Source organism: Tympanuchus pallidicinctus, unplaced genomic scaffold, assembly GCF_026119805.1.
Source record: "Tympanuchus pallidicinctus isolate F22 unplaced genomic scaffold, pur_lepc_1.0 scaffold2, whole genome shotgun sequence".
Lineage (NCBI taxonomy): Eukaryota > Metazoa > Chordata > Aves > Galliformes > Phasianidae > Tympanuchus > Tympanuchus pallidicinctus.
Genome location: NW_026294721.1, coordinates 52189493 through 52216321, shown reverse-complemented (window position 1 = coordinate 52216321; position 26829 = coordinate 52189493). Strand labels below are relative to the sequence as shown.

Genomic DNA, 26829 nt, shown 5'->3' with positions numbered 1-26829 from the left:
GCTGTCATGGTGTACCATTGCAATGCTACGTTTATAAGTGCTTGCTTGCCAGCAGAAGAAGGATCAATCTGAGTTTTGGTATTTGTGGGGAATTTCTTCACTGTGTACGATTTAATCTCGTTTTTTTTTTTATCCATAGATCATAGGACCTCCTGGACCTCCAGGGCCACATGGTCCTCCGGGCCCTATGGTAAGCTTCGGACAAAGAGAACAGATTGGGAAGTGCTTGAACCCACTTATTTTAATATCTGATTAATAGAATTCTGTGAGAGCATATAACAATTAGAGGGGGGCCTAATTTAGGACCTTTAAGTACGTTGGAAGTGAGAAACAAATTGAACCTGCCTATGCTGGTGTAAACATGTTACTGGTCTGGTTTATTCTCTAAATCAGGTGTTTACAGTTGCTTTATTGGCAGCTGCATTTCATTTGCAAGAATAAAAGAACAGATGTAACTTTCACCCATACAGAGCACCAAGCTCTTTTAAAAACTCATAGCATATTTTTGTAATTGAGCACGGTATCTTTATTTTCAGGGACCTCATGGCTTGCCTGGCCCAAAGGTAAATTAATGGCTGTCTCAAATAGTCATGTTCTTGATGTCTGTGAAGTGTCATTCTTTGTTCTTTAATGCATGCAGCTATGTTTTGTTTGATGTCTCATTCAGTAAATATTTCTGATATTCTTAAACCTTAAAGCAAATCTTAATACTGATAGATAGCTTAAAAGATCTTAATTTTTCTGTGATTGCATCTGGTTAGTATTTCTCCTGAGCATTGGCTGAATCCATTTTTTGTATTGAGATAATGTGCTATGGCACTAAATTATTCTGTTTCCTGGTGTTGGGCAAGTTACCACTTCTGTTGCAATTCTGAACATACAAGTGGCATATACTCAGGAGATGAAGTCAGAGAAACTCCTCTTCCTTTATGCTCTCTTGCCTCTCCTACTTCTTCCAGTATGAGTGGCCTCTCACTTTCTTTGGCACCATATCCTCTGATGACCTGCACCATCATGCACCAGTTCGTCAGGTTCCCTGCCACAATATTTTCATGTTTTTCAATCCCATTCCTTGATGAGGCAGATTTTCTGAGCGTCTTCTGCAGTGCGGTACGTGAAGATGCACAGCAGGGACTCTATCAACATTAATGGTGCTGGTGCTGCTATCAGGAATGAGTCTTTTAATCGTCACAGCTGCCCAGTCGCATGCACCTTTCTAAAAGAAATACAAGATGAGGAGTTCTTTCATTTAGCCTTTGGTGTGGCTTGTTTTAAGTTGCGAGAAAATCTTTACAGGTTTGACATATTATAAGACTATTTGTGTCACCTTGGCAGAAGAATCTGCAGTCATTGATCATTTTTTGAAGTCAGGTCTGTTCCATTTACATACCAAACCTGTCTTACTTCAGACTTTTGGCCTAACACCCGGGCTTTTGTGAAACTTCTCAGGTCTGTTTCCAAAACTTCAGCATTTTCAGTGCTACTGCTCTGAAAGTCACACTGAGTCAAATGGAAGAAAAATGAAGAAATGAGTGCCAAGGGGGCACAGCTGTCTGGTGTTACTTAAGGTAGCAGACTAGATCTCATTCTGAATTTTATTTTAAATGTATATGGTATAAAGTAGCATAATACATCAAAGGCTGGCCTAGGAACAAGGCCATGGGGAACAGCCTGGATGAAAAACACACACATTTCTGTTTCCCAGAAGAGGCAGGCACAGTCATTACCTTTTTTGACTGGGTAGCCCTCGTGCTGGGGCAGATTTTTGTGATGTGAGAATGATTTATAGGAAATTGCAAGTCCACCGTTATCCTCTTAGTAGCGTTTAATGTAATAACCTATGCATAATTTAACACTCACAACAAGACTGGTGCCATTTCTTATGTTGTTTAAGCCTCTCTGTATGAACACAGAAACTATGGACCTCCAGAACAGCTTGACGCTGTATAATGTATACTGCTGCTTTCAATTTGCTTGAGCTTAATTATATATGCTTAAAGGTTTAAAATATCTTCAAATGAGATTTTGGTGCAAATTCCAGTTTGCCATAGGGAAAAATATTGATTCCTTCCAAAACAGGAGATCCGACTGTAGGAGACTTTTGATTTGAGGCTTGACTTTCAGGAAGTTTTCTTTCTATTTGAATCATCTGTAGAGAGTAGGCTATGGGATTTGAGGAAATCCTCAAAAGCCCTGAATTGTGTGTTTAATTCCAACTACCTAAATAAGGTGATAATTATTGAGAATCTGTTGCTCAGAAGTTTCCAGTATTTTCTCACAGACATCAGTCTGCATCAGGTATCTCCCAAATACTTTTTCTCAGGTCTGTATCTGTAGGCTGAGAAGGCTGAATGTGAGTCCCTGCTTTAAACTGGAATTTGCAGCCATTTCTGTGGCTGGCTTTTTCTATCCCAGCTTAAGCACCCATTATAGCACCAAAAATTTGGCATTTATACTTTTACATTTAGGGTGAACCAGGGTTAAATGGTCTTAAAGGATTGAAGGGTGAACAAGGTCAAAAGGGTGACAGAGGGCCCCTTGGTCTTCCAGTAAGTAAAAAATCCCAAATCTATTCAATTTCAGTGCAAATTGCAAACTTCTCTTTCTGCTTACAATGAACAACACTGGTTTGCTCAACAGCATGTATAGAATAAGCCATGGTAGAGCCAAGCATCAGCCTGTTTTTGTTTGTCCAAGTCATGCTCTGTAACACCCAGTGCTGTCAGGTTTTTTGTTACGTGTCAGTTGAAAGCATTCAGTGTTGTGAGGATGCCATCAACCCCACTACATTCATCATTTTGTTATTTCAGTGTTGTATGGTGTTTGTGTTAAAAAGGGCATCTCCTTCTTCCCCACACCTTCATTTATTCTTCCTCTGTGAAACGGAGAGGTCTAACTGAGCAAAGTTAAAAAATTGGCTTAGGGGTTAGAATTTTCTAATTATTTTTCTAGAAGATGGCTCTTCAACACTACTATATTACTTTTTTTCCCTCCCTTTTTATTATGATTATTTTTTTCTTTTTTTTCTTTTTTTTTTTTTAATTGGCCCATGTTATTCCCGGTGCCCCAGGTAGACATGCATGCTCCGCTAATCCCAGCCTAGCGGCCCATTCTCCTGCTATTCGCAGGTGACCCAGCAGAGGTCCTCCCGTCCCCAAGGATGCCGACCCGGCGGTGCCGCAGCCCCAGGCGGAGCGGGGAGCGGAGTGGGAAAACAGGAATCGTGTTTGTTCCCTGGGCGGCGCGTCCTGGGAATGAATGGGGCCATTGTAGGGTCCAGGCTTTGTTAGCTGCATAATGCGCTTAAATACTTCTTATCTCTCTTAGCATACGCTGTTGTATTTTGCTTTGTGTAGTAGGGTATTCAGTATTGTCCTTATTTACAAATTAGAAAGCAAGCAAGTAAATGACAAATTAAATATTTGCTTGCTAAGGCTAAAAACACCCCAACTTCTGGCGTTTGGAGTAACTGTGTAGCTTCGTTTTTTTTCTGGGCAAATGTGCTGTGGTGGGAAGGCAGGGGTGGGTCAGTGGTCCAGTGCTAATGTCAGAACTGATGCGGGCTCTTGATGTTTCATGTGAATTTTTAACTAACATGCTGTAGTAATGTGATACCCGTCCCAGAACCCTGTCACAATTCGTATTGTACATTTGAATTATGTTTCTTCATCAGCACCACTTACTAATCTCACGTTCTTGTCACCCGTGTCGTACCCATCATCCATGCTTCCACCTAACCACACAGGGAGCATCTGGCTTAGACGGAAAGCCAGGACCCCGGGTGAGTCCCTTGTCTTTCCATGTCACTGTGTTACCCAGGCTGTGCACGGCCTGGAGGAATGAAGGCCAGGCATCGTGGCATCTTCCATGCTTTGTCAAGCAGCCTCCTAGGGCAATGTGTTGGGGAAAGAGAACAAGATTCATAGCAACAAGAAGCTCCGAGCCTTAGAAAAGTTGATACTCGATTAGATAACTGCTGCACAGCCTGCACTGGTTGGGGTTTTGCTTACCTGAGCAAGGTTAGGGATTTGCTTTTCATAGGAAAGCATACTTGTTTTGTGCTAATATGGAAACAGTGAAATGGAATCAGGTGTGCTGGGCTTCTACTGGAAGCATTGTTATATTTAAAATACGTTCTAGATTCCTTATTTCTTAGTTAATTAATGAAGTATGGATCATCATGACGGGGTGTGTCCACCCATAAAGTGGACATTTCAGATTTAATAAAAACAAACAAAAAAAAACCAACAATGTTTAAAAGCAAGCATTATTTGAACCTTCAGCTGCTACTAGCCGCAACAACTTTCAATAGCTTTTAAAAATCTTTGTACAACTTCCATAAAGAAATTCTAATCCAACTAGAAAAAAGATGAGCTACTTTGTAACATGAGGGCTTATAGGTTGAGTTTTGAAAGCCAGATTTGCTTGCCCAGGTCCCAGCACAATTAAATCTGCATTTTCATCTGGTGATGGCTGATTCCATATTAGCTTTTGGCTAGAAGACAGCTACTAAAGCTAAAGACTTGAAGGAACTGGACCTCCCTCTTACCCTCTTGGCTTCTCTTCGCAGGGTATAGATGGCCCAATTGGTCCCCATGGCCCTGCAGGCCCTAAAGGAGACAGAGTAAGTATACATTCTGTGTGCTTTTCTTTATGAAGACAGTGCCACAATTGCACTGTCACGTGGCTACTGCAGCATGCCTAGATGTTACTAAGCCAAACAATATCTCATCTGTGTAAGGATCAACCCAGAACTGCATTCAAGTTACGTGCACGTTTATGTTTGATTTTGTAAGTCATTAACTTTAGAACTGGTATTTTGTAATTACTAATCAGTGAAGACCTTATAGGAGTGTCATATTTACAGTGTTACATGGGACATAATTTTGCTTAATTTCACTGATTAGTGTAAATAGTTTGAGAGAATAAATCAGATGATAAGAGTGATCTGGGCATACAAATATGCAAAAGCAAAAAAAAAAAAAGCATATCATGCAGTTATTTGCATTACATTTTTTATCTTGAAAAACACTAACTTCTATAAATCTAAAACTTTCTTCTTTTTCTTAAGCACAGAAAATAGGAACCCTTCTATTTAATTTGAAATATTCACAGTGAATTTTCTCCAAGGAGAAGAGGGTAGGGCTGTTAATCTTTAATGATGAGTCTGTCATCTTTAACAATCCTACTATGAACTTGTACAACAACAAAGCATAAGTGACACATTACACTAAAACCTCCACAGAGATGCTAGCCCAGAATTATGTCTCTTTGAATTTCTCAGTTTAACAAAACAGCTGTGTTGAAACGGCTTCAGACTTGCTGCATTAGGGACATGGCCATATGGCTTAGGTCCAGTTAGCTCAAACAGCAGTACATCAAAGGTATGCATGACTCAAGCATTCATTTCTACAGAGCTGTTTGTTGGGGAATAAATACAGGACGTGAAGCATGGTTCCAAAATAGGAACAGTGTCTTGTAGCAGGCTCATTAATGGTTAGTCTTAGAGCGTGAGTCTTTTCCCTTTTTTTCCTTTGGGGATTACAGATTCAAGTCTTTTTGCAATTAAAACAACTTTTTTTCCTATCAACTCTGTGGAAAGATGGTGAAATGTCATATTCTGCATTTCCAAAAATAATTTAGATGAGAGATACATTTAGAAATAAATAGAGATACCATATTCACAGATTATGAACTTCAGTTGTGAAGGTTGTTCCAACACCTGAAATTTCCATTAAAAACAAAGTGCTATGATATCAACTATTCTTCTAATGTATGGAAAATGACTACAATTGTTCTTCCTTATGCAATTCTCCAAGGTCATAATAAATCATACAGCTGGATCTAGAATTAGCCCTTTCATGGCTGTTGACAAGAAGTAGTTACAAAGGAGATGGGAGCTGCTGAGATGTAGATCAGTTCAATAATTCCATTTGCGTGCAGAGACTGATTTACAAAAAATACTGTAACTAAGATTGGCATACCCACTATTCTCTATGTAGCCAAAATGAATGGAATTCATCAGAAAGATGGATTTATTTTTCCAAGCAGACATCTAGTCTCATTATTGCTTGTAATCTGTTATTTAATAATTTAATGTTGGTTGGAAAGAGGATGTGTGTATGTAATGGTCATCTGATAGGTGCCTGAGCTTGATAAATGTCTTGTTATCTAAATAACAAATGATGTATTTTTAACACAGTCTCATAACCTGCACTTGCAGCTGTTGAACCTGTTTATGTGAAAGCAGGATGAAAACATGTTTTGACTGCAGATTTCAGATTGCACCTTTTAATTAATAATAGTGCACAAAGCCCCCACTCTGCCACTGGACAGGATCACCTGTTTCCCTGATGATAAGAAAAACCTTGGGATAATTTTAGCCTAGAAGGGCACTAAGGAACACTAATGTGAAACAGCTACATTATTTTAAGTTTGGAAAGGTAATCTCACTTTAAGAGACTACTTGCAAAATGCTGGTTGCTATTCATTTATGACTACTTAAAAATTAAGGAAATGAAGGACAATCAAACAAAAGCCTTATGGTGTCGTATGTAGAAAGCACGGCTTCATTGTTACATAGGCAACATTTGAGGCAATGATGAATTGCTCTTCTTAGGTAGAACGGACATGTACTTGGCTAGTTTCAAACTTAACTATTTAATTGAAATAGAAAATGTCAGACAGTCCTTTATAAAAAACTTATTTAGATGATGTAAAAGTAGAATAGGGATACACTGCAAGTCACTAGAAAAAAGGAAAATAAATATTAGAATAATTGTGCTGTTAACTCACTGCTTAGCCATGTAATTTTTTCTCTTCGCTTTAAGCTGTTATAGAAAGTGAACATAGAATCATATCATCTTAGAACCATAGAATGGCCTGGGTTGAAAAGAACCACAATGATCATCTAGTTTCAGTCCCCCTGCTGTGTGCAGCGTCACCAGCCACCAGACCAGGCTGCCCAGAGCCACATCCAGCCTGGCCTTGAATGCTTCCAGGGATGGGGCATCCACAACCTCCTTGGGCAGCCTGCTGCAGTGCGTCACTCAGGGATGATGCTGGTGAATGTTTCAGTGCTGAGTTTGTGTATTTCTCTTGGTAGAAGGAAAAACGGCAATTAATAGAATGAGAAACCAATTACGCAGTCTTATGTAATCCATAGCTCATATTCACCTGTGATTCAGGTGACTAAACTGAAATAGGAGGTAAAAAAGCAAGTCAGCAGGTTTTGTTCTCTGGGTGCTGATGAGTCCAGAGGAGGACTGCTGAGATGATCAGAGGGCTGGAGCACCTCTCCTATGAAGAAAGGCTGGGGGAACTGGGCTTGTTTAGCTTGCAGAAGAGAAGGCTCTGGGAAGACCTTTCTGTGACCTTCCAGTACTTGAAGGGAGCATATAAACAGGAGGGGGAACAGCTGTTTATGAGGATGGATAGTAATAAGACAAGGGGGAATGGTTTTAAACGGGGGAGGGGGGGGTTAAGTTAGATATGAGGAGGAAGTTTTTCACCCAGAGGGTGGTGAGGCACTGGAACAGGTTGCCCAAGGAGGTTGTGGATGCCCCATCCCTGGAGGCATTAAAGGCCAGGCTGGATGTGGCTCTGGGCAGCCTGGTCTGGTGGTTGGCCACCCTGCACATAGCAGGGGGTTGAAACTAGATGATCATTGTGGTCCTTTTCAACCCAGGCCATGCTATGAATTCTCTTTCAAGAAACAATCTTAAAACCATTTCTGAACTTGGCAAATATCTGTTTCCCCAAAGGGAAAACTTTCTCATGATTGCTTAGGGCAGCATGCCTGTGACAATTCATCAATCTTATATAATCCATAAGCGTTCAGGACCTCATCTGATATTCCAAACACATCTCAGCATGTGCTTTGGATTGGAGGCAAAAATTGTGAGATACAGTTCTCTGAATATATTCTTACATAACAGATGCGATTATTTCCCTAGACTGATATGCTAAGTGTTCAGTATTTTTATGTCTACCATATGTTTAGGCTGTCTTGTGGGGACTTTGTACAGTCATCTTTGCTGTTTGAGATTGGAAAAAAGAAAGATACTTAACTAGTCTTGACGTGCTGTAAGTATCTATCGAACAATTTTGTAGCTGCTATATAGATAGGTCAGCACATTAGTTTCTTCTCAGCAAAAAGTTTTAAAGCTGCAGGGGATTTACTGCTTTGTAAATGAACTGTTGCTTCCCAGTGACTCCTATTGCTTTGCCACGGTATCCAGCCTCAGCAGTGCACAGAATGGGCTGAAGATTTACAGAACAAAGAAAGATTGGGCATTACACATTTGAACTTCTCTACACTGCGATGCAGACAGACAGCATCAGTCACCATAAAAATGTGAAGTATCTAAAACAATCAAATGTCAGTTTCTCTGACAAACTCCTTGTTGCTGTGATTATTCAGCAGCAGGCTCAGACTCTTAGTTTATCCTCGTGCCTAATGTTTTGTATTATCCTGTCAAGGCAATCTAGCCTTAGCCATGCTCTTTTAGAGCTGGGCTAAGGGACTTGGTTGTGCAGGTGCACTACACTGTTAATTAGGCATATGTATACATAATTGCCCTGTGCTTTTAATAACGAAGAATGATGTATTAATACTAAATAATGAATTAGAACCAAGGGTGCACAGGTTAATGCTTACCAGCTCAACAAGTTTTGCTCCATCGTCAATCTTGATGATCTGCTGGAGAGCACAGATGATGGTACTGGCATTCTGAAATCAGTCATCTGGAAATTTCATTTCATTTGGAAAAATTTGCTCTGTATTGTACTACAAAATGAGTTTTCATAGCATCCCTCTAGATGCTTCTTCTATGGATTTTAGTGTGGAATTAGATCAGGGTTCTGGAGGAGTTCCTTTATTTTTTTTTGCTGCACAGCAGTGGACTCAATATAATAAAGCAGAGTATACACATCATAGAGTCCAGTAGAGCAGCTAACAACATGGTACAGTACATAGGATAATCCCAGCAGTGTCACTAGGAATAGATTGCCCGCTTAAATGCAACCTTTGATTGACATATTATTTTTGCCTGCCAACTTGCCACATCTCAGCTGCTGTGTTGGAGCTTTTGCTGAGTGCAGTGTTGCAACTCTTACAGGCTTGATATTGAAATCAGTGCAAATTCAGTTTGAAAAGTATTTTCAGTCACTACGTTGTTTGAAAATAAGTATCCTATGCACAGAAAGTTACTTTGCCTGGAATGTAATACATGTTTCCTCCCCACTCCTGGATCATTTAACAAAGATAACAGAGCTTGGATATTTTTTGCTCTGAAGATTTAGGAGCTTGTAAGTTTTAAGGTAAAGAAAGCACTTCATAGACATTGTTTAAGCCAGACAATGTTTTTGTTTGTTCTGTATTCTGTTCTTAGGGTGAAAAGGGAACTGTAGGTGACCCTGGACCCAGAGGACCCTATGGCTTGCCTGTAAGTTGCAAGTAGTTTGTACCTGTTGTGCTTTTCAGCACTCCTTGATTAACCTGTGTGCTCTGTGACCGCTTTTGACCTAGCGATACAACTGGTTGGAAAAGGAAAAACTAGATAATAATCCCTGACAATGCAAGGTCACTGACTGGTGCCACAGAGATAGGTTCCTGCTCATGCCTGTGGTTATGTAAAAGTAAAGAAACAAGACCCACCATTAAGCAGCAAGTGAGAGGAAATCGAGAATTCAGGTGCTCCTGTTCTTGCAGCTTGCAATCTGGGCTGCCAGAGGATGAAACAGCAGGACTTCAGGACGAAAGCTCTGATTTCTGGAATCAGAGTCAATAAAGTGTTCGTATTTCCTTGCTGCGAGGCTACTTTGCTATATTATTTTGTTTGACGCTACAGAGACATCAGTTTTAATGCTGTGCATTGTGCTCAGAAGTACTTTGAGGAAGAAGTTTGTTGTTGATCGTTCCTGGGTGGAGATGGTATGTGTTAAACCCAACGTGTAAAAGATATTGGCCAGTCCTAAAATATGAGTGAGAACTTCCTTTGCCTGGATGAGTGTAACCCTACTGAAAGGAATCACTTAGTTTGCTGATGGTCGGGTGTGCACATGTGTTTGTCTAACTAGTACACTGACACAAGGAAAGCTGTGCCACTGTGCTGCTTCCAAGCAGAACCAGCCTCTCTGAGAGCTTGCAGCACCTCCATATCCTCTTCAGCCTAATCTATTTGGGCCAAAATTAATTTAGGTGCAATACAGGCTTGGGGTTTAATTGGATGCATTTAATTGGATCAGCAGTCAACGAGAAGAGACAGTTTCAGACTCTGTGGAACGCTGGATTAGCTTGCAGCACACTCTTACGGGAGGATCATTTTTTGTGAGTTAATTAAAAAAAAAAAAGGCATTTTCAGTTTCCCCTTGTGATCTATTTTTAGCCAGCTTCTGGAGCCTGCCTACAACCCACAGCACCATTTTACAGTCAAGTTATCAGTTTCTGGAAATGTTAAACACTGACTGCCACATCCTTCCCTAATGGCAGTGCTGTGTGTTCGCTCTGAGCTGTGCTGCCGCAGCTGCAGGAGCAAATACAGTGCTGGGCATGGAGTTGGCCTTGGGTAGCCAAGCTTAGGGACACTAACAGAGCTTATGTGGTTCTTTGGCAGGGCAAGGATGGCGAGCCTGGCCTTGATGTAAGTAATATGAATGAACAATGCCTCACAATGGTAGGTAAGCGTCTTGCAAGAAACAGCTTACTGATAAACACGTTTGTTTCCATTTAGTGTGCATGCAGTACCTACAAAGAGTGCACTAAATGCTGCATTTGCTGTTTTCCTATGATAAAGAAAACCAAGGCTATGCAATGTATAGCCCTTGCCTGCAGACCTCGCCAGAAGTAATGCTTAGGAATAAGAGTAGTTGCTCCTTTGGAAGTCAAAATACTTCCACAGTCAAACCTCACTTGGCTCACTTGGAGCAGAGCAAGGCGTTGCTAACATTTGATCAAGTAAATTTATCACTAAATAGAGGCAATTATTCCATAACTTCCAAGTGATGCATTTAAAATTTTAGACCCTTTTTCTGGCACACTAAATAAGGCTTGCTGAAAGCTTTTGCCTCTCGTCCATGGAAATCCCTAACTTGGAGGAGTATTCTCCATAAACCCACAAGTAGGTGACAAAGCATGAACCGTTTTGAGTGATCTGATTCCTTTCCCTTACTGGGAAAATGATGTGCCAGACACCATGGACTTGTTTCACATGCTCTCGTGTGCATGCATGTCTGTGCACAAAGCACATGTACATACAAAGCGTGTTGCGAGGTCACTTTTTTTGCACATTTTCCAGGTATTTAAAATCTTAACTTGCATGTGATTAGAAGTCGACCTACCTTTGTCCCTTCTTTTTATAGGGTTTCCCTGGTCCTCGAGGAGAAAAGGGTGAAATAGGAGAAAAGGGAGAAAAGGTGACCGCGGTGTTATTAACTGTTGCTTTGTTCCTTGGCCCAGTCAGCTCTGCTGTCTTTATTCCATAATTCATCTCATTAAACCTGATCTTTGTTTTCCCTGTGTGCCAAAAGGCAGCTCACAGATGCGGACTAAACAAAATCCCGTGTTAGAAAGATCATGAAAATTTATGCACAGAATGAGTGCTACCAATGCGTGCCAAAGCACAGCTTGTTTTTAGACTTGCTTTCTCCATCCATCTTTCACTTGTTGAAAGTCCTTGTCAGCCTGAAACTTTTAATGCAGACTTCACCGAAATGAGTAATTTTGGTAGTAATGTCATACAGGAGACTCAGAGCCTCAGCAGCATTTCAGTGTAACTGCTGACCCCAGTGTACTGTGCCTGCACACACTGCCTGTCCCATACCGAGTGGCAAAGGACAGGAACTGTGCTAATCTTTACTATTGACAGTGGCTTATTTACAATTAAGAGAAGTACTCTGTGATGGTTGTGGGCTGAAATTCAATCTTATACTACATTTCTGGTAAACCAACCCAACCCAACCAACCATGTGGGTAATAGAGGAGGCCTGACGTCATTTTCACTGTCCAGACATGGTGGCATGGAAATCTGGAAGATGCAATTTAGAACCAAATGATGTACAGAAATATTCTCTTCAAATAAGTTGAGGCTAACTAATTTCTAGTTAGGCAACTTACTTTAGATTGAAATGTAAAATTAATATCATGACTAAAACACTGTTAAGAACGATGCTAGTTTTTCATGGATACGTCTTGATAGGCGAGTAGCTCATTACATCAGTTTTGAGAATAAATCCTAGGCCAATGGTTTTTGTTTTAGCCTGTTGACAGCTCAACAGTAGAACTATGTCAGTGTTTGCATTATAATGTCTGCTTAACTTGGCTGTAAAAAAAAAAAAAAAAAGAAAAAAATATAGCTCCCATTACTTCTACAAAATTACAGTCCAGGAGCACTCAGCACAGAAACATTTGTACAATTGATTTTATATTTTCAACTTTTATGAGTAGAAGTCTATTATTTATTAAAAATCATTTCATATGTACCACATTCTGCCTCAGTAAAGAGGTTTTAGAAGACTACTAAAAAGAGAATGGTGATTCAGTTCCACATTCAACATTCCTACTGCCAAAAAGGAAAAGCTTTAAGAAAAGATATTATGTGTATACGGCAGGAAGGGAGCCCTTATCCCAAAAATGCAGTTGTCTCTTGATATAAGGGTTGTCAGAAGAGTACTGAGGTATCACCAGGATGGCTGGGAAGGCATCATCACATTCCCTGTATCCCCTGTGCTGCCACAGCTGTGCATGTGGGGCCACAAAGATGAGCCCCACATGATGAGGGGCCTGGAGCATCTCCCATATGAGAACAGGCTGAGGCCTGGGACTGTTCAGCCTAGAGAAGACTGAAAGGGAATCTTATCAATGCTCATTAATATCTGAAGGAGTCAAGTGGGGCAGGGCTCTTTTCAGTTGTGCCCGGCAACAGGATAAGAGGCAATGGGAACTGGAACATAAGAAGTTCCGTATGAACACAAGGAAGAACTTAGTTATGGTGAGACTAACAGAGCGCAGGACCAGGCTGCCCAGACATGTTCTGGAGCCTCCTTTTCTGGAGATATTCAGGACCCATCTAGACACTTTCCTCTGTGACCTGCTGTAGGAAACCTGCTTTAACAGGGGGTTGGACTCTGTGAGGTCTCTTACAACCCCAACAATTCTGTGACTGGAGACTGTGCCAGCCTGACTGCCTGATCTTTTACAGAAGTGCCACAAACTGGTGTTTCTATAGGTGATGAGGAAGGACAGGAAAGAGACCATTTTTTTTTCTTATTCATCTCCATGTATCTCTGTATTTCTGATGAAGCTCTATAGGTCTTGGTAAGGACATTAAGTACTTGGGGAGAGCTCAGTCCATGGGAAAACTGGTCAAGCCTTCAGGAACTCAGGCTACTCTCTACACGTATGAGTGCTGTGTTGGTTCAGATAGGATCACAGGTTTGCCCTGCAAAGTTTGAAGTATAACTAGTCACCTGCTGACTTAAAACATAGCAAGTTAATGAAATAGAGGTCCTAAAGACATGAAGGAGTCAGAAATCAAACTTTACTATCTGTTGTTATAATAATTCTTTAAGTATGTCCACACTCTGTGCTTACATCTACTCACAGTAAACATATCTGTGTTGCAATGAGCACAAAGTGAGATTTGACCCTAAAGCTGTTAATATTCTGTGCTATAAAGCTACGCTTCTAGGTTTAACATGAAAACCCAGCCTGTGGTTTTTATATGTCACAGCCTTACAATTTGGTACATAAGGGTAATGTTTGGGTTGCTTTTTTCTAAGTATCATCCTGAAACTTTTTGGCACACAGAAAAGATGAAAAAGGAACTTTGCCTATCATGTCGCAAGCACAGTATGTTTTGTTCATGGAAAAGATATTTTTTCATTCAAATGTGTCAAGTATGCTACGATGCTGAATGAATAATGTGCTTTCCTCTTTGTTTAAACATGTTACAGCTAATTGGTTTTTATTTGTGTTAAAAAAAAAAAAAAAACTTTTTCTGTATGCCTGTATGTGAATGAATTAAGACTTTTTGTGCTGGTGTGGTATAGTTAGATTCTGTTTACTATTCTTCACCAAAACCCACCTGTCTTTCCAAAGGGGCATTCCTTCCTTCTCCTTCTACCTTCATCCCCCATAATTCCCCTGTCTTTTTTACCCTTTTCCTCACAAATTAAATCCTCCCAATAGCCACAACCTTGCTTGCTGGTTCTCCAGTGTCATACTAATTTTCCTATGACTATTTTTCCCGTTTCTTTGTGATATTCCTGATTCACTCATCCTTCCTATCCCATTTTTTACAACCATAGCCCAGTTTGTTTCTTTCTTTTTTTTTTTTAACGGAACCTTTTTTTGATTTTTGTGAATTTGAGAGCAAGCCTGAAACTCATTTACCATTGTGATCAACTGGTGTGAAATCAATTAGAAAATGAACTCTCCAAACATCTTATACTGCTTGAAGGTGAGGTCATTTTTGCAGATAGCTTTATTGAAGGGATTAACTTATTCCATGAGTAACTAAAGTGCTGGAAGTTTCACATTTAAAAAGAAAATTCAGTTCAAAATCAAAGGATTTATGCAGTAAAATGAGTAGATGAAATGCTCTCTGCTGTTGAAAGAACATTTAAATAGACATTAAATAAAGATTATTCAAATATTAGGCTATTTAATTAAAGGAACTCTAATGATCCCTTTTAACTAGTTTATGGTCTCAAGTCATCATGAAGTCTTTGAAAGAGCCACAGAACTTCTCCATCAAGCAGTTTGGGTGCTTTGATTCCTCTAACAGGGTTTGAAATAAAGGATCCCATTGTATTTAGAGTGACAGGAGCGCACCCTTGGTGATGGCAGCAGGTTTCCATGGACGTAACCAAGAATAGGATTTGTCCCAGACTCTTACCAGAGTGCAGGAGGTCAATTCAGCAAAGGACGCACCAGGCCAAGTTTACCCTTGATGTGACATCATAGCCCTTGACAGAATTCTGCCACAGACTGACTGTACCGTCCCTTCTGAAGTTTCAGAGAAATGATGCCAATGTCCTCCACTCTTGCCAAGCTACTTTTTGACCCATGACAAATCTTCTGAAGAAGCTAACAAATTTATGTGTACTTCAGAACTGTCATTTAGAGCAAATAGGAAACCTCTCATTTTGGACTATGGAGTGGGGGAATTTGCAGATTTGCCTCTTTCTGAAAAGATCAGAGATTTCAAGCCCTGTTCTAGGATTCAAAACATCCATGATACTGAAAGGAAATGTCAACAACACAAACTAATATCAACTGATTGCAGTTCTTGCTTGTGATCATATAATTTATTTTTCCACATAATGCACCAACCAAAACAGAACACAGTGGTAAGTGTCCTTTCAGCTCTCCATTGGCTTAAAAAGAAAAACTCAAACTTTTCAACCAATCTTTCTTCATTTTTTTTCCCAAAAGAATGAAACATGTTTTGTCCAAACCATTGTATCCACAGGGGGAAAAGGGAAAGAAAGGCAAAAAGGGGCCTAAAGGGGAGAAAGGAGAACAGGGTGCTCCTGGATTAGATGCACCTTGCCCATTGGTACGTCTCACTTGTGTATTGGACAACTGATCATCCTGCTATAGATTGATGGAATAAGAAATGAGGGGAGAGGAACAAGCACCACCTAGTGTGTCACTGGTTGCACTTGTTAATGCAGCATTATCTCAAGATTCACAAATTGGGGAACAGAGTTGGTTTTTCAACCTCCTAATTTGGTTTAAACCAATGGATTTAAGGCCTTCAAGCAGGACGTAGTTGTTGCTATTTTCACTGTTTTCTGCTGAATGTTGAAAAAGAACCAAATTCAGTGTGGGTCAGAGTCCCTGACCCCATACGTTGAAGCTATACCACTGCTGTGAGCTTGCTCCTCTTGCCTCTCTGTTGTTATTTGTTTGCTCCAGCTAAGTCAATACCGAAGGCATTTCCTTGACAGTAACGTTGCAAGTTAATCTTTACAAACAGGGATTCCGTGGAATTAAGGGGGAAAAAGGGGAGCCAGGCCAGCCTGGCCTGGATGGGCTGGATGCCCCTTGCCAATTGGTACAGTATTTCTCTTTCCTACCAACCCTGCATGCAGTTCCTTTGTTTGTAGTCAGCTGTTCTCAATGTAATGTATTTCTGAGCTGACTTTACATTACCCACAAACACATGCATGTGCATGAATAAATCAGCTGCTTTGGTGATCGTAACCATAAAAAAAGAGCACACTATCCTCCTGATGCCTCAGACCTAACTCTCAGCAGTTTGCTCCCACATCACATGGCTATTTATAAGTTTGCATCCTTCCTACATTTTCCCTGAGAATTGTTATTTCCTCCCAAAATGCCTACTGCCTTACTGACCCTGAACCCAAGTCTTTGTAGAACCCCAGCACAATCACCACTTCTAATCTAGTCCGATGACTTCCGTTTGCACTGGCTCAGTTTTAAACCCTCGCCCACCTGAGAGCTACTCTGCACCCTGGTCTTCCTTTCAAATCCGTGTCGTTGAGGGTACATGTTTTCAGGATTTGGCCAAAATGAGTTTTATTTAAAGAATCAGAAAAATATGATTTCTGAAAATCAAGCCATAGGTTTCCAGTAAGCAAATCTGGAGCCTAACCTTTCAGACCTTAGACAAGCAGTAACTTTGGTGTCTGGTCTGTTCATCAAATAGTATTTAAATAGATTTGGAAAGGAAAAGCTTACCTGAATCTTTGTAAGAAGATAACAGTCTGCTGCCCAAACCCTCACTGTCTTTGTTATTTAATATCTCCAATTTAATGGTCTTACCCTTGGAACTTACCTTCCTGCAATACACACAACACTTCCCACTCTATGTTAGCATGAGTTCAAGTTCCCACCTGTACTAAAATTCTACTCGTTGACCCTCTCCCTTGTACCAATCTGGCAATACTGATTTAATGGCAAAGTAAGTTTAAGTTATTATCCATTTAAAAACTAAACAAACAGACAGGCAGTCCTACATACACATTTTCTACAGAAGCAAGAAAGAATTTTTTTTTCATTGTTCATGGTGAAATTTGATCTGCATGTTCTGATACTGTTTGTTGGTTAAGCACGGTTCTCTAAGATGAATGTTAAATCAAGTAAATTTTCTTTCAACTAGATCTCTTCTAATTTAAGGTCAATGAATTTTAATCTTAAATACGTAGTCTCTAAGATTAGTCCATGCTCCATTTTGTTTGCTTCCACTCAATGGTAACCATATCTCATATATTTTGTTGGGGATAATCAAGCATGCCTTGGTAATTTAAAATTGTTTTTGTCTCTTTATTATCATTTATATCTGGAGGCTTACTAACAATTGATGAATGAAAATATGTTTCATTTACAGGTTCTTACCATAATAAGCTGCTAAGCAAGCAGCATGATTTCTTGCTTTAGGCAGCAAGCCATTCCCATCAGATTACATTACATTCAAAAATTCTCATTAATCACTACCTTTGTGTGCAAATCCACGTCAGAGGCGTTATTATTCTTTATTCTAAAAAACGTCAAGACCTGAACTTTGTGCTGCTCGAGTATCATGTATTAATGTCATATGTGCTCCTAGTTCTATGTATATAACTCTTTGATGGGTAAGGCCTATATAGCTATGTGAAAACCTGTGTTATCAAAGTCAAAAATTGGTCTGATCTTAGTGAGTGCATAGAAATGTATGAAAGTAGGGTAGTGACAGAAAAGCAATGGTGAGACACTCAGTAGCCCCAACACTAGTGTTCTCCTCTGCTGTGTCATTCAGGACTGTTCAGACTTTCAGATTTTGCTGCTGCGTTCAAAAGCTAAGACTGAAAGTGAACAGAGCAGATCATTGCCAAATTTGAGTCTTGCTATCTTATCACTGGAATAACTTTGCATTAGGGGCTCAGAAAAAGCAATACCCTCCAGATAAAAGTGATAATGTTTTTTTGCTCATTATCTTGTATATCCAGCTGTAGATTGTTGTGAATGACATTATATTTAAGTTGCTCTGGCAGCAATAGAAAAGTTATCGAAGTGTTCTTGCAATTAGACAAACGGTAAAAAAATGATTTAGAAAAAGGTATCTTTGTGGCAGAGATGCATGTATGTATTTACAGGGTCAGCCACCCCTGTGGCTTTTTCTTCACCTTGAGAACAGGAGAGATGAAGTTAGGAAGCAGTAGCTACCTGATTGATAAAAAGACAAAGCTGCTCTAGCTGCTCTAACAGATATAAACAGAATAACTGTGCTATCAAACCTAACTGCATTCTTTTTATTTTTCTCCTCACATGGAAACAGGGTCCTGATGGATTACCAATGCCTGGCTGTTGGCAAAAGGTAGGATGGGTAGAGCTGTTCTCCTCAGGGCAGCATGTCCTTGGCACACAGAAAATCCTGTCGCAGTCATACTGAACCAAACTTCAGAGCCTCTTAGGCATCTCGACATATGCAGAAACACAAAAATAAGACCTCTCTGTGACCATAGTTGGTGCGATGAGGTTGTAATGTATAATAGAAGTAGTATCTCGTTGAGGCAGTATTTTAGAAACAGCTGGCATTTGATTTCTACAAAGTCTAAAACGTTTTCATCTGAAGAGTCACACATCCTTTAGTTTCAGCACATGGCTGCTGCTTCCAATTCTTTATAAAAGCTCATGCATAGGATATTTTTATCAAACATTTACTTTGCTCTATTACGATGCTATTTTTTCAGGGAAATCTTATAAGAGCAATGCATCCTGCCCTTCTCTGCCTTACCTTTCCATTGAATATATTTTCCTGTTTGTTATGTTTTATACTAACAATAATTGTGTGATTAGTAATATTACTTTTATACTAACGTTAGTGGCAGCATTTTTTTAGTGCAGCTTTAACTTAGACGGTGCTAGTTTTAAAAACAGCGTATTCCGAGTAAAGATGTAGGTGGAGCGATACGTAAGAAAAAATGAAAACAAAGCTGAAGTGAAATTCTGGCTGCATTTATCGCTGAGGAGTCTCCAGTGCTACTCTTAAAATTCTGCCATTTTCTATGTATTTGAAATAGAAATCAGAAGTATTGGTTTACTAACCTGACCAATCTGTCTCTTTTTGTCTCTGCAGTGATGAATCTAACCTTACGAGCATGAAGTTGTGTATATAGTGCTCCACTTTTTGTATTTATAGTTGAAAATGGAAAATTTGATTTTACAAGTCTGAGAGATGTTTACATGTAGCTGCTTCTACTTGTTTGCAATAGTCCATGTGTACATCTTTTTTCACTTACATCTGCAGTTAGATGATGTATAACTGCAGGACAAACCTGCAAAGATTGTCTCTCTAGAGATACCTATACAGCGATCAATAACATAAATCCGATTACTTCTGCAAATTCTTATATTTTGGCTTGTGGACCTGCATGGACAATGAGTGCCATGAACTAGTTTACAAGAAATTGTGACCAAATAAGAGCTAAATGCTATGAAATGTACTGTACCAGCTGCCATTGGAGTTTACTGACTTGGCTTCCATGCCCATCTTAAACGCTTCACTGATTCATGCCACTACATCTGCTTCTACAGACTAAAAGCATGAGTTTGTGTGCCAAGCCTGCTTGTTGTGTGATCACGTCACATGCTAAATGGCTGCTCACGGTGACCTTTGATTCCAGCTTCTGAATTGTTTCCTTTTGTCATCTCAAGGGAGTCACACCATGGCTTATTGCTAAAAAGAGATAAAGCAGAGGAGGATAGAAAGAGGCCTTGAATTTTTGGGGAACAAAGTTCCGGCTGCAGGTGGATGGCCTCCAGTCTTGTGGGTCCCGCCTGTCAATCAGCATCAGTTTGCCTAGCACTGCTCACAGTCATGAAGACATTCGCGATAGGCCCTGTTGAGTGCTTAATCAAGGAGGAGGGAAGGTTGAAGAAGAAACCAGGCTTCTCTGTGGGTTGTTTGGAAAGGTTATAGAGATGCTGCGGGGATCGCCTGAGACCAGAAGCTTCTCAGCCTTACTCAAGGATTGGCACAGTCTGTGCTGTGTTTGTTGTATTTGGGGACTGCTGAAGGAAGAAGCATCCTTGAGACAGGGACGAATCGAAACACCCTCCCTGGGAGGATAATAGAACTGACCAGATCCGTGCGTACCATGGTGTGGTTTTCAGGTGATGCAATTTAAATGACATAAAACTAGCTGAACTTCTCTGCAGAATTTTGGAAGCTATGGTTAGTTTTCCTGTAACGGTTGCCACAAAGGACACATTTCAGTAATCTATTCAACATTTGTGGTACTGGCATTGATGGAAATACTTCAAGTCACACGTTCATCTTGCTTCAGTATTAACCATCTTTTTTTCTTTACAATCTTTAAAGCCTTTAAATGTAAGAAAGAAAAGAGTTTATTTTTGTTTCACAGGCTTACTTACTCACCTTGTTCTTTTTCTGCTGTTTTGATGACCTTGGTGGACATTGTCACCCATAAAACATTGGAGAGAAATAAGTCTGTGATGACTGCTGCACATGTCATCATACCGCACTGTTCCAGCTGTGGTTATTTCTCCCCTTCTGTTCAGGTGATGAAGTTTCTAGAGGTACATTGGAAAAATTTTCCTTCTCTGTTTTTATTATTATTATTATTACTAGAAATACTTAATTCATGCACATTTGTATAGTTTTTGCCTCAAGGTTTTTCTTTTCCAGTTTTGAGTCTTCATATGGTGCACTGTAGTTGGAGAGATTAGTCTGAGAGATGGTGCCATATTTGACAGATGGAAATTCTTTTTTAAATCACTTCAGTTTCTAGTAGATAGTAGGGCGTTCACAAACTTTTTAAGTTACTTTTCTGAGCGTTGTCTTTCATATGTAGACCAAAACTAAAATCAAGGAAGGCAGGCTGTCTCCATCCATGTGTGGGCATCTTGCCCTTTTGGAATACACATTTTTTCTTGCTCAGTCATTTCAAAGTTGTGAAGATGGGGACCTGCTGTAGTTGCACTTTTCGTACGGCTTTTCAGTATCAGATCGATATATAGCCACTCTAATGCTGTCTTTCACTCTGCTAAAAATTTATTGCCATCTTGGTGTATCAGAGACAAGAACAGATTTTCTTGGGGGTAGAAATCTTTCACAGATTTTTTTTTTTTTTTTAAGAAAGATTATTTTAGTGGCCTCTATCTAATACTACCTTACTAACAACGAAAGTCCAACATTATTTGTGTGTATATATATACATAATATAATATATATATTTACGGCTCAATCCCATCTTTCCAACAGTAAGATATAAACAAATGTTCACATATATGAGGAAAAATAAGTTTATTTGCTTAAATTCTCAGAAATGCAAGTATGAATCTATTTGAATAATTACATTTACAATAATAAAAGCCTTTACGTGTCACAGATTCATGTTAACAGAGTGCTACAGCACTAATGTGAGCAAGGGACTTCCCACAAAGGGGACAAGAGGAGCATCATGTATAAATCATGAATGATTTAGTCGCCAGATTGCTTCTGCTTGCTTAAGAAGTGCTGTCCCAAAACAGCTGTGTTGAGGAGCAAGCTGCTCTCCTGACAAGAAGCAGCTCCTCATGCCTATGCTCTGACTTGGCATGGTTTGGGCTACCAATATTACAGATGTGAAGACAAGCAGTTGCATGTTTTTATAAAAGATCAAATACTGGCAATCATACATTAAGATCAGATTTATTTATATTTGAAAGGTCCCTCTGAGTATTCAAATGGAAAATAAAGTGGGATGTTTATTATTTGGCTAGACATCCTTTGGCAATGCCATATTGAGAGTGTCTACAAACACAACGTACTTATTTTAAGAAATAGCAACAGAATGAGCTATGCATTTGCATGCTGTCATTAGCACTTTGATATTTTTTAAATTTGTATATCTATATTTTTAAACTGTCCTGATGGCATCCATTTCTATATGCATCAATAAAGCCAGCAGAACTTTGGTTCACAGTTTCTTCATTCAGGAAAGCAGTTTTATAGGTTCTACTGTTAAATATTAGTCAAAACACATTTCTCCTCAAACTCCTTGACAGTGAGACCCCACTGATGAAACACTTAAGCACCTTTACTCACTTTCTTTTCTGTCTTGCAAAATGATTTATTTCTTTAACTCCTGCCACATAAGAATAAGGAATACCGTTGTGGTTTTTCTGGTTGTTATTTTGTTTTTTGTTTTGTTTTTGTTTTTTTCAGATAGTCTAATTTAACTTTTTAAAGCCTACTGTTCATTTTCATGGAAAGTTCATTCCACATAAAAGACCATGGTGAATAGCAGATAATTTCACAGGATAAACTAGATAGATTTGATGCTAAGATATGCATAAAATGTCTCATCTTGTAAGATTTACTGGAAAATGAAACCCGACAGTATCTAGAAAAGTTGTGTTCAGTACAAAAAAAAAAAAAGGGACCTCAGTTTAATATTTCATCAAGAGAAGCACCCTGTGAAGACTTGCAACATGTTTATTTTCTAAAAAGCAATTGCTTTTGGTGCTAGTATATCTTTTTTTCTTTTCAGGGCAAAGCTGCGGCTTGAACCACTTTGTGTGTTATATCTTTTAGTGGCATTCCTCCAAATAGATAATTATTTGATTTGCTTAGTTTGGGACAGGAGCAGTAGTTCCTCTACCACTCTTTTCAGTTGTAGAAATGTGTAGCTGTGTTAGTCTACACCATTTCTATACCCCTGACCTTTTCAGGTATGATTAGTTCCTTTTTCTTTGAGAGTTTTCAGTATTTGTTTCAGATGAAGTTTTGTAAGCATCTGTTACTCAAGTGTAGCATAACCACGTTGTGCAGAAATCCTGCTACAGAAGCAGTAAGTCTTTTTAAGCACTGTATGAAATATGTCTGACATTGGTCCTTGTCTTCATATTCATCGGTTAGTATGTGGAACCTTTTTCAGGATGTTTTGGACACTTTTTTATTTTTCCTCAGTTAAAGCGTGAAATTTTAACTCATGGAACAAATATACAATGTATTTTTGATCTGTATTTTTTATTTATTGCTGATTTTGATGTCACCTTCTGGTATTGTATCAAGGCAGAATGACGCTCTTCATCCAGCTGTTTAGATATTCTTTTTGTCTACCATTTAAGTATTATGAATGAGTTGCAGAATAATCAAATGCACACGTGTCAAGTATTCTCATGGAAATACTTGGATTAGTCACGTACAGTGTGGCAAGATAGCTTTGGATCCATTAAGGGTTGTAGAAGCATGCATGTGGGCATTTGTTACTCATTTGTGCCAATGGAAAAGATGATGCAACACCAATGGAAAGAAGCAGTCCTTATGGGAAGGTTGTGTAAGGCTGGGGGCTGTGTCAGGACCCTGGACCCAGCCAGCATTTAGAGTTGCACTGACTGTTGCACAGCTGGAATTTTACACCGGGGCTCAGCCGTGCAAGGTTCTTCACTTGGCTGTGCTTCGCTTTCGCTAGCACCAGACCAAGGAGAGTGACCCATCCTTCCCTTGCAAAGAATGTATTGTGTAGTAACAAGGGGAATATTAGCAACTTCAGGTGATTTTTAAGCACCACTGGCTGCATAAATCAGGCAAAACACTTTGCTCACTACTGTCAGTAAAAGCTGGGGATCCACTCCCGAATGTGATCAAGACGCTAAAAGACACACAGTAGTTGACTTTCAAGTTTCCTTTTCTCTGCTACTTAACCACCTTATATTTCATTTGCAAATCTTTGTATTTTACCTAAAGAGACCTAAATTTTCACACTGAAGAGTGATACAAATCACTAATATCTGCAACAACAGTGGTCAAAAGAAAGTCGGATTTTTAGTCATAGCAAAATAATATTCCATTTCAGTGACCAGAATCATGACAAATACCTGGCTTATTCATTTTTTTCCCTTTCTGCAACTTTTATGAATCTGAATGTTGCTGTAATGTGTAAATGAAGGTTTTCTTGCATCTTCTGTAATTGAAGTATTTTACATGGTGGTTGGAGTCATTAAATGATGTTGGAAACAAGTGCCTGCCACCATCATTTCTGATAGAATTTGAGAGCGATAGTCCACAAAACCAGTGGAGTTTGTATTATAAAAAAAAAAAAAAAAAAAAAAAAACAACAAAAAAAAAAAGGAGTTGGAGTGTTGTTTTATTTTTGTTCTATTCTTAAGATGTATCCAGTTATCAGTGCTGCTTGGAAATAGAATTTTCTTTGGAAAACAGGGGGCCTTAACTTAACCTGGGACCGTTAGTGTTTTACTTGTTTCTATTTAAAAAGGACATTGTATGAGTTTCCCAGATACCATTGGTACTTGCACACTTCTCAGAAGTATTATGAAGAGCTGGGCTGGTAGAAGGATGTTTTACATATTGTTAACATATATGTGGATATTCTTATATTATTGTACATGTTTGGGAAAATATCACACAACTTTAAAAATGTTACAAAGATGTATGTATCTGATTTTTTCCTTTGGAAAATATTATATATTTTTATTTGTATTTTTTACTTTTTTAAGTTCATCTATATGTGCAGTTATTTTTGTATTGCGAGTGGTCTCATAAATGCAGTAGAGGAGATAAAGTACAAAGAAAAGTAATTTGGCAAGGATTAAACTGCTCTGGGGGGGGACACATAGGTCAGTACCACATTATCAATCCTATAAATATTTGGAGTGTCTTAGCCCTGTAAATATGTCACAAGTCCTCTGTTGATGAATTGCGTAAAGAATTGCAAGGTTTTAATCACCCATTTTAATTTGTTATTAATTACCACTTTATTGTGGCCTCTGGTCCTCACTTAATTGAACCTGATCAAACAGCATGCTTTTGTTTTTATTATTAAAATTTCTCCTTGTTGTTTTTCAGTCGTATGCTGTTTTGTTTTCCTTAGTTTTGTATTTTGTTTCTTGCTGGTGAGAAGTTGATCTTCAGAATTATTTTTACACTATTTATGATTTATTTTCATAATGTAAAAAGTGTGTAATTATTAAAATATCAATTCAGTTATTGGTGCCAATTCGCATAGTTATAAAGTTCTTTCTGTTGCTGCAAAAAATGCGCTCTGGTTTGTCCACAATGGAAAAAGTTTGTGCTGCATTGCGCTAATTTGCAGTTTGAAATCTCGTGTGGGTTGTGTAAGTCAGTATTCACATTAGCACACAAATCAGGGCCTTGGCAACATGTTGTGTTTTTCTACAATGCGCAATAAAAAGACTGCTCACCTTGCCCTCCCATTCTTGATGTACATGTGGCACTGAGGGACACGGTTACCGGGCACGGCAAGGATGGCTCAATGGTTGGACTAGATGACCTTAGAGCTTTCTTCCAGTCTTAATAGTTCTATGAATGTGTGTGTATTCCCTTCAGATCAAGTCTGTTTGGTCTCCTTTTCTTTTTCCATAGGTTACATAAGTCCACAAAAGTTAAATGAGGAGAAGCAAGGGCCTTCTTTTGTGAACCATAGAGCATCTCCTCACTCTGGAAAAGCTGCCGAGGTTAAGTTTAAACTGCTGCTTAAGCATTGTGGGGTCCAAAGAAATAAAGCTGAAAGCTGAAAATCGCCAATGGACCCTTTTTGTAATATTTAAGATGAAAAATAAACCTGAACTGCTGAGAAATAGCTACACAAAGGGACTATGTCACAAGCAACAGTACCCATTAGGGAATATGGGGAATATGAAGGTCTGGTCCGTTTTACTATGAATCTGCTTTGCTTAAAAAAGTTGAGGTATAAACATTATTTAAAAATGGTGTATTTTCAAAAGCATCCTGTTCTCGGAGGATATATTTTTGCAGGAGTCTCTGAGCAAGGGACATTTTTGGAAGAACAAAACATTGGGCAGCAGCTGTAACCTCTTCAAAGCATTATTTAAATGTTTGGGTCTTCTAAATCTCCAAATATTTCAGACAAACAAAACACTCCCCATTTTTTTCCTTCACCTCAAAAATGTATTCATTCTAGACTTTAAGAGAGAATGAGCACCATGTGGTTTTGTCATCTCCTCTTAACTCTTGGTAATCTCTCTAAATGTATGTTAATCTTATCTAGCTCTTAGGGGTACTAAATATAGCTCTGCTCCATTTCCCAGAGGAGGTGCTCAGCACAAAGCTTAACTTACCCGGCATCCCCAGCAAGGCTGAGAGCAGATGTTCTCTGGCGGCTGCACGTAGTCCCTGCTTTTGAGATGGTCACTCTTGGCTTTTTCTCTGTACCAGCTTCTCTTGTCGTTTTGACTTTTTGTTGTTGTTTTTCTATGGAAGAAGGAGAGTGGTTCTTGATTCTGTTGCAGCTGTACTGTCAAGAAACAAAAAAAAAAACAAATTGGAGCTGGATGTTGGGCCCTCAAACCGCAGCACAGCTCTGGGCCTGCCCAATCCTGACCCTGTGTGAATGTGTTGGATGGCTTTTTTTTCAGATATTTACTCTTTAAGAACTTATCCCATAATAAACCTAGTTTCAGCAGTACACGTATAGGCTATCATCACTTCGTTTGCACAAGGTCAACCGTTCTGGACGTTTCCAGCCTTTATTTCCTCTCTCAGTTCCGTAGCTGCTCTGTTGTTCACCAAGCTCTGTCTGCAGCATATGATTTATTTCCAGTGTGGTAGCAAACCACAAGCTCTGACTGCTGCCGAAGCAACCTCTCAGTAGATTTCCCATTCAGGGATGCTACTCCCTCCCTGTTACTTTTCAACATCGGATTCCCTCTAAAGTCAAAGCTCAGTTAACCCACCTACTATAGACTTTTCATCCTACTGCACTGATGGGATGTTGACTCGACTTTTCTCTGGCATCTGTTCCATTCCATATCCCTCCTTCATAATTCTGTGACATTCTGAAGCACCAGAAGGCTGCAAAGAAAATCCCTGCCAC

General features: G+C 39.3%; 1 protein-coding gene across 1 annotated transcript in view; it reads left to right on the top strand.

Annotated features, from left to right (window-relative positions):
- The window catches only part of COL25A1 (collagen type XXV alpha 1 chain), a 289300-nt gene extending 270227 nt beyond the window's left edge, over positions 1-19073 (top strand). Inside the window, exons 29-36 of the mRNA XM_052681793.1 lie at positions 140-190; positions 537-563; positions 4571-4624; positions 9393-9446; positions 10617-10643; positions 11362-11415; positions 15984-16061; positions 18285-19073. Coding sequence (XP_052537753.1) covers positions 140-190; positions 537-563; positions 4571-4624; positions 9393-9446; positions 10617-10643; positions 11362-11415; positions 15984-16061; positions 18285-18398 — 459 coding nt within the window. The 3' untranslated portion in view covers positions 18399-19073. The remainder of the gene's footprint in view (positions 1-139; positions 191-536; positions 564-4570; positions 4625-9392; positions 9447-10616; positions 10644-11361; positions 11416-15983; positions 16062-18284) is intronic.
- Positions 19074-26829: the final 7756 nt, after the last annotated feature.